At 45.5% G+C, this 7,500-nt stretch overlaps 1 protein-coding gene across 3 annotated transcripts in view; it reads left to right on the plus strand.

Moving 5' to 3' along the window:
* Positions 1-7,500, plus strand: part of LOC133607939 (glutamate receptor 1-like) — a 38,954-nt gene that overhangs the window by 15,917 nt on the left and 15,537 nt on the right. For 2 of the 3 annotated variants that reach the window (XM_061963004.2, XM_061963006.1), the window contains exons 12-13: positions 1-196; positions 272-470. The exon at positions 1-196 is cut by the window's left edge and continues 130 nt beyond it. In XM_061963004.2, the coding sequence (XP_061818988.1) occupies positions 1-196; positions 272-470 (395 nt within the window). The remainder of the gene's footprint in view (positions 197-271; positions 471-7,500) is intronic. The other variant, XM_061963005.2, reaches the window with a different exon arrangement.

A 7,500-nucleotide genomic window follows, 5' to 3' on the forward strand; every position in this document is an offset into this window, starting at 1 on the left:
CGTCGTGTAAGCCTCGTGACATTGCTTCCTCTCTTGACTTCCCGTCAGGGTACCAGCTTCCTTCGGCTCCGACCCAGGACCAGAACCAGAACAAAGACAAAGAGAGTCCCGAACACTCCAACGACTTTGGCATCTTCAATTCCTTGTGGTTCTCCTTGGGAGCCTTCATGCAGCAAGGATGTGACATCTCGCCCAGGTACGCTCAGGCGATGTCACGTCACCTGACCTCCGGCTGACGTCAGTCCTCCGCCTGTGCCCCGCCCCCCCACAGGTCCCTGTCGGGTCGCATCGTGGGCGGAGTCTGGTGGTTCTTCACCCTCATCATCATCTCGTCGTACACGGCGAACCTGGCCGCCTTCCTCACCGTGGAGAGGATGGTGTCGCCCATCGAGGGCGCCGAGGACCTCGCCAAGCAGACCGAGATCGTCTACGGGACTTTGGACGGCGGCTCCACCAAAGAGTTCTTCAGGGTGAGGCCATGTGTGTTTCATAGAGGTGCTGAGAAAAGTCGATTCCCATCCAAAACGATTCTTATTTACCGTATTTTCCGGAACATAGGGCGCACCGGATTGCCGATGAGCGGGTCTAGTCAGGTCTATTTTCATACAAAAAGTGCACCGGATTATAGGGCGCATTAAAGGCCTACTGAAACCCACTACTACCGACCACGCAGTCTGATAGTTTATATATCAATGATGAAATCTTAACATTGCAACACATGCCAATACGGCCGGGTTAGCTTACTAAAGTGCAATTTTAAATTTCGCGCGAAATATCCTGCTGAAAACGTCTCGGTATGATGACGTCATGGATTGTAGAGGACATTTTGGGACAGCATGGTGGCCAGCTATTAAGTCGTCTGTTTCCATCGCAAAATTCCACAGTATTCTGGACATCTGTGTTGGTGAATCTTTTGCAATTTGTTCAATGAACAATTGGAGACAGCAAAGAAGAAAGCTGTAGGTGGGGAGCGGTGTATTGCGGCAGGTGTTGTGCCGGATAACGCACCCCCTGCCGTAGAATGCACCCCCTGACTGTTGTGCCGGATAACACAGCCGGTGTTTCATTGTTTACATTCCCGAAAGATGACAGTCAAGCTTTACCATTGGCCTGTGGAGTACTGGGACAACAGAGACTCTTACCAGGAGGACTTTGAGTTGGATACGCAGACGCGGTACCGTGAGTACGCATGCAGCTGCGGCTTCCAAACATTTGATCGCTTGCCCGTACGTGCGTGCCGCTATGTGCATGTCACGTACGTAACTTTGGGGACTTTGGGGAAATATATGTGCTGTATGAACTTTGGGGAGGTGAACGGTACTTTGGGCTGTGGGATTGAGTGTGTTGTGCAGGTGTTTGAGTTGTATTGGCGGGTTATATGGACGGGAGGGGGGAGGTGTTTGTTATGCGGGATTAATTTGTGGCATATTAAATATAAGCCTGGTTGTGTTGTGGCTAATAGAGTATATATATGTCTTGTGTTTATTTACTGTTTTAGTCATTCCCAGCTGAATATCAGGTCCCACCCGCCTCTCACAGCATCTTCCCTATCTGAATCGCTCCCACTGCCCTCTAGTCCTTCACTCTCACTTTCCTCATCCACGAATCTTTCATCCTCGCTCAAATTAATGGGGAAATCGTCGCTTTCTCAGTACAAATCGCTCTCGCTGCTGGTGGCCATGATTGTAAACAATGTGCAGATGTGAGGAGCTCCACAACCTGTGACGTCACGCTACTCGTCTGCTACTTCCGGTACAGGCAAGGCTTTTTTATCAGCGACCAAAAGTTGCAAACTTTATCGTCGATGTTCTCTACTAAATCCTTTCAGCAAAAATATGGCAATATCGCGAAATGATCAAGTATGACACATAGAATGGACCTGCTATCCCCGTTTAAATAAGAAAATCGCATTTCAGTAGGCCATTAAAGGCAATAACAACGCTGTCAATGAGTCTCGTGAACTAACTAAACTAAAGTTCCTTGGGTGAATAATGTAAACTCACCATACCGGTATGTTTTAGCGCTTTCATGGCGAGTTTACTGACAGATATAAGTAAGAATTTTACACTACTTTGTATTAGAAATGGCAACAGCAGAGGGTGAATGTCCCATAACAAGAAGAAGCTTATCGACTACGGTGTCGGCACGGAATACAAAGGCGGACGCACGCAAATTTTCAGGACTTATGCAGATCCCAAATACAGATCAGCAGATACCAGAAGGTAAGAAAAGTTGCTTTTGCATAGTATTGCGATACAAAACACACACCATAATAATACTGGTATGTTGAAGCACAGTACAATCCATCATTCATAGCTTACCAAAGTTGTACTAAAACATTTTGACGGATTTTTGAGCGCCGTGTGTAATGTTCAATATTTTCAATGCAACATATAACATTTTGGTGTTGTTTACTTGAGTCATATTGCAGTCTACACATAGCTCTTAAGTGTGACTGCAATCATATTGCAGTCTACACGTATGTCTTATGTTTGACTGCCATCACACTTATCATTACACCATGTACCAAATAGAATAGCTTCGAGGTCGGTAAGCACAACCACAATTATTCCGTACATTAGGCACACCGGGTTATAAGGTGCACTTTCGAGTTTTGAAAAAATGAAAGGATTTTAAGTGCGCCTTAGAGTCCGAAAAATACGGTATTCAGATTCCCAGGGCATTCTACCCATCGCAACTGGACTGTTCAGTTTGGCCTCACATCATCATTTTCAAGAATCGGTTTATTCATTATTTCCATCCATCCATTTTTTACCGCTTGTCCCTTTTGGGGTCGCGGGAGGTGCTGGAGCCTATCTCAGCTACATTCGGGCGGAAGGCGGGGTACAAACTGGACAAGTCGCTACCTCATCACAGGGCCAACACAGATAGACAGACAACATGAACACACTAGGGCCAATTTAATGTTGCCAATCAACCTATCCCCAGGTGCATGTCTTTGGAGGTGGGAGGGGCCTATCCCCAGGTGCATGTCTTCGGAGGTGGGAGGAAGCCGGAGTACCCGTAGGGAACCCACGCAGTCACGGGGAGAACATGCAAACTCCACACAGAAAGATCCCGAGTCCGGGATTGAACTCAGGACTACTCAGGACCTTCGTATTGTGAGGCACATGCACTAACCCATGTTCTACCGTGCTGCCTTATTCATTATTTGTATATCTTAATTTATATTTAATCAGATATTTTTTTAAATCGTCATTTGCAAGAAATATTTTTGAAAAATCCATTTTTAAAAGACATTTTTTAGGCCATCTCCACGTAGACTTCATACGTCAGCAGCCAAGAGGAGCTTTTGTAACCAGCAACTTGTTTTGAAAAGTTTTATCATCATTTTTATACCATTCATCTTACTCCGCTTATGCGAGGTGGGGTCGCGGGGGCAGCAGCCCAAGCAGAGAAGCCCAGACTTCCCTCTCCCAAGTCACTTTGTCCGGGGGATCCCGGGTCAGCCAACGTGTCCTGGGTCTTCCCCGTGGCCTCCTACCGGTCGGACGTACCCTGAACAAATCCCCAGGGAGGCGTTCAGGGGGCACCCTGACCAGATGCCCGAACCACCTCATCTGGCTCCCCTCTGGAGGAGCAGCAGCTTTACTTTGAGCTCCTCCCGAATGACAGAGCTTCTCACCCTATCTCTAAGGCTTGTACCCGCGATCTTGTCCTTTCGGTCATGACCCAATGATCATGACCATCGGTGAGGATCAGTGGCGGATGCTGGTCTCTCAGGGAGGGGAAGCTCAATTTCGGCCTTCATCATAAAATTGGTTTATTTATACGTAAATTCTACCCTGCGTTCCTTTTCACGAAAGTGATCTGTGACCCTGTCGTGCCAAGAAGGCGTCTTTCCCAGGGATTTGACAAATGTCCTCTCAATGGCCGGCAGAGCTAGGCTGCTTAAAGGGGAACATTATCACAATTTCAGAAGGGTTAAAACCATTAAAAATCAGTTCCCAGTGGCTTATTTTATTTTTCGAAGTTTTTTTCAAAATTTTACCCATCACGCAATATCCCTAAAAAAAGCTTCAAAGTGCCTGATTTTAACCATCGTTATATACACCCGTCCATTTTCCTGTGACGTCACACAGTGATGCCAACTCAAACAAACATGGCGGAAAGAACAGCAAGGTATAGCGACATTAGCTCGGATTCAGACTCGGATTTCAGCGGCTTAAGCGATTCAACAGATTACGCATGTATTGAAACGGATGGTTGTAGTGTGGAGGCATGGAGCGAAAACGAAATTGAAGAAGAAACTGAAGCTATTGAGCCATATCGGTTTGAACCGTATGCAAGCGAAACCGACGAAAACGACACGGGAGAAAGCGAGGACGAATTCGGCGATCGCCTTCTAACCAACGATTGGTATGTGTTTGTTTGGCATTAAAGCAAACTAACAACTATGAACTAGGTTTACAGCATATGAAATACATTTGGCAACAACATGCACTTTGAGAGTGCAGACAGCCCAATTTTCATCAATTAATGTATTCTGTAGACATACCCTCATCCGCGCTCTTTTCCTGAAAGCTGATCTGTCCAGTTTTGGAGTTAAAGTCAGCAGGCCAGGGAAGCTAGGGTCGATATTCTTCTCTTGATCATCTTCGGTGGCATAAGGGACGGTGTGAGCCAAGACATCCAGGGGGTTTAGCTCGCTCGTCTGCGGGAACAAACTGCCGCCATCGCTTGCCGTGCTACCGGGGTCCTTTGTCCCTGAATTTCTCACACACTCCGGCAGATTCAATGGGGGTCTGGCGGCAGATTTCTTTGACTTTATCGTTGGAAATGCATCTGCTTTGAGTGTCGCAGGATATCCACACATTCTTGCCATCTCTGTCGTAGCACAGCTTTCGTCGGTAAAGTGTGCGGAACAAACGTCCAATTTCTTGCCACTTTCGCATCTTTGGGCCACTGGTGCAACTTGAATCCGTCCCTGTTCGTGTTGTTACACCCTCCGACAACACACCGACGAGGCATGATGTCTCCAAGGTACGGAAAACAGTCGAAAAAAACGGAAAATAACAGAGCTGATTTGACTCGGTGTTTGAGAAAATGGCGGATTGCTTCCCGAGAGCGAATATTAGAAAGGCGTTTAATTCGCCAAAATTCACCCATTTAGAGTTCGGAAATCAGTTAAAAAAATATATGGTCTTTTTTCTGCAACATCAAGGTATATATTGACGCTTACATAGGTCTGGTGATAATGTTCCCCTTTAAACGGCCTTGGCCCATGGTGTTGCGGGTGTAAGACTTGAGCCGCTTTAAACAGGAGAACCTCCTCTCGACACCTACAGATGGAGCTCCAGTCGTTGCCACTAATGACAATAGTTTGTACACTTGTGTGCATTAGTTTGTTGTTCAATAAAAAAAAAAGACATTCAAATGATCTGCTATTATGTGCAGCTTGCTACTAGCTGGGACTGGCGCGAGGCTCGTGCGAAGTGTGAGTGCTTTGAGACGGTGGAGGGGCTCAGCAGCACCCGCTGCTCGGTAGGGACAGAAACTGCAGAGTGAAAGAAGTCTGTCTCCAAACACAAAAAAAACCCAGAAATAGAAGCTCTATTTGTCGCTAGTCGTTTTTAACAAAGAAAATGTCGCTAAGAGGATCAGGAAAGTCTCCGGTTCAACTCAGAACAACACAATGAATGTTTAAAAAAAGCTCCCACGGACGTTTACGACACAAGATCGCTGACTGGCTCATTTCGCTGTCAATCAAAAAGGGAATCAGCCCACTGCCCCGTAGACCCCCAGAGACAAAGCCCAGCATTTATCCAATGACTTGTCTCGTTTCGCTGCAGTGTACGAACTCTGTGGATGGCCAGCGTCTACAGAGTTTAAAGCACCGTGAAGCTGCGGGAATGAGAGAGAGGAGAGCCTCGTCGTTACCAGTGATAAGAAGCTGATTCTGAACAAAAGAGCGCGTTGTAGCGCATATTTAGTCAATAAACACTATATACAAACCCCGTTTCCATATGAGTTGGGAAATTGTGTTAGATGTAAATATAAACGGAATACAATGATTTGCAAATCATTTTCAACCCATATTCAGTTGAATGCACTACAAAGACAAGATATTTGATGTTCAAACTGATAAACTTTTTTTTTTTGTGCAAATAATCATTAACTTTAGAATTTGATGCCAGCAACACGTGACAAAGAAGTTGGGAAAGGTGGCAATAAATACTGATAAAGTTGAGGAATGCTCATCAAACACTTATTTGGAACATCCCACAGGTGAACAGGCAAATTGGGAACAGGTGGGTGCCATGATTGGGTATAAAAGTAGATTCCATGAAATGCTCAGTCATTCACAAACAAGGATGGGGCGAGGGTCACCACTTTGTCAACAAATGCATGAGCAAATTGTTGAACAGTTTAAGAAAAACCTTTCTCAACCAGCTATTGCAAGGAATTTAGGGATTTCACCATCTACGGTCCGTAATATCATCAAAGGGTTCAGAGAATCTGGAGAAATCACTGCACGTAAGCAGCTTAGCCCGTGACCTTCGATCCCTCAGGCTGTACTGCATCAACAAGCGACATCAGTGTGTAAAGGATATCACCACATGGGCTCAGGAACACTTCAGAAACCCACTGTCAGTAACTACAGTTGGTCGCTACATCTGTAAGTGCAAGTTAAAACTCTCCTATGCAAGGCGAAAACCGTTTATCAACAACACCCAGAAACGCCGTCGGCTTCGCTGGGCCTGAGCTCATCTAAGATGGACTGATACAAAGTGGAAAAGTGTTCTGTGGTCTGACGAGTCCACATTTCAAATAGTTTTTGGAAACTGTGGACGTCGTGTCCTCCGGACCAAAGAGGAAAAGAACCATCCGGATTGTTATAGGCGCAAAGTTGAAAAGCCAGCATCTGTGATGGTATGGGGGTGTATTAGTGCCCAAGACATGGGTAACTTACACATCTGTGAAGGCGCCATTAATGCTGAAAGGTACATACAGGTTTTGGAGCAACATATGTTGCCATCCAAGCAACGTTACCATGGACGCCCCTGCTTATTTCAGCAAGACAATGCCAAGCCACGTGTTACATCAACGTGGCTTCATAGTAAAAGAGTGCGGGTACTAGACTGGCCTGCCTGTAGTCCAGACCTGTCTCCCATTGAAAATGTGTGGTGCATTATGAAGCCTAAAATACCACAACGGATGAATAACTTAAGCTGTACATCAAGCAAGAATGGGAAAGAATTCCACCTGAGAAGCCTGAAAAATGTGTCTCCTCAGTTCCCAAACGTTTACTGAGTGTTGTTAAAAGGAAAGGCCATGTAACACAGTGGTGAACATGCCCTTTCCCAACTACTTAGGCATGTGCTGCAGCCATGAAATTCTAAGTTAATTATTATTTGCAAAAAAAATAAATAAAGTTTATCAGTTTGAACATCAAATATGTTGTCTTTGTAGCATATTCAACTGAATATGGGTTGAAAATGATTTGCAAATCATTGTATTCCGTTTATATTTACATCT

This window comes from Nerophis lumbriciformis, linkage group LG09, assembly GCF_033978685.3.
Source record: "Nerophis lumbriciformis linkage group LG09, RoL_Nlum_v2.1, whole genome shotgun sequence".
Taxonomy (NCBI): domain Eukaryota; kingdom Metazoa; phylum Chordata; class Actinopteri; order Syngnathiformes; family Syngnathidae; genus Nerophis; species Nerophis lumbriciformis.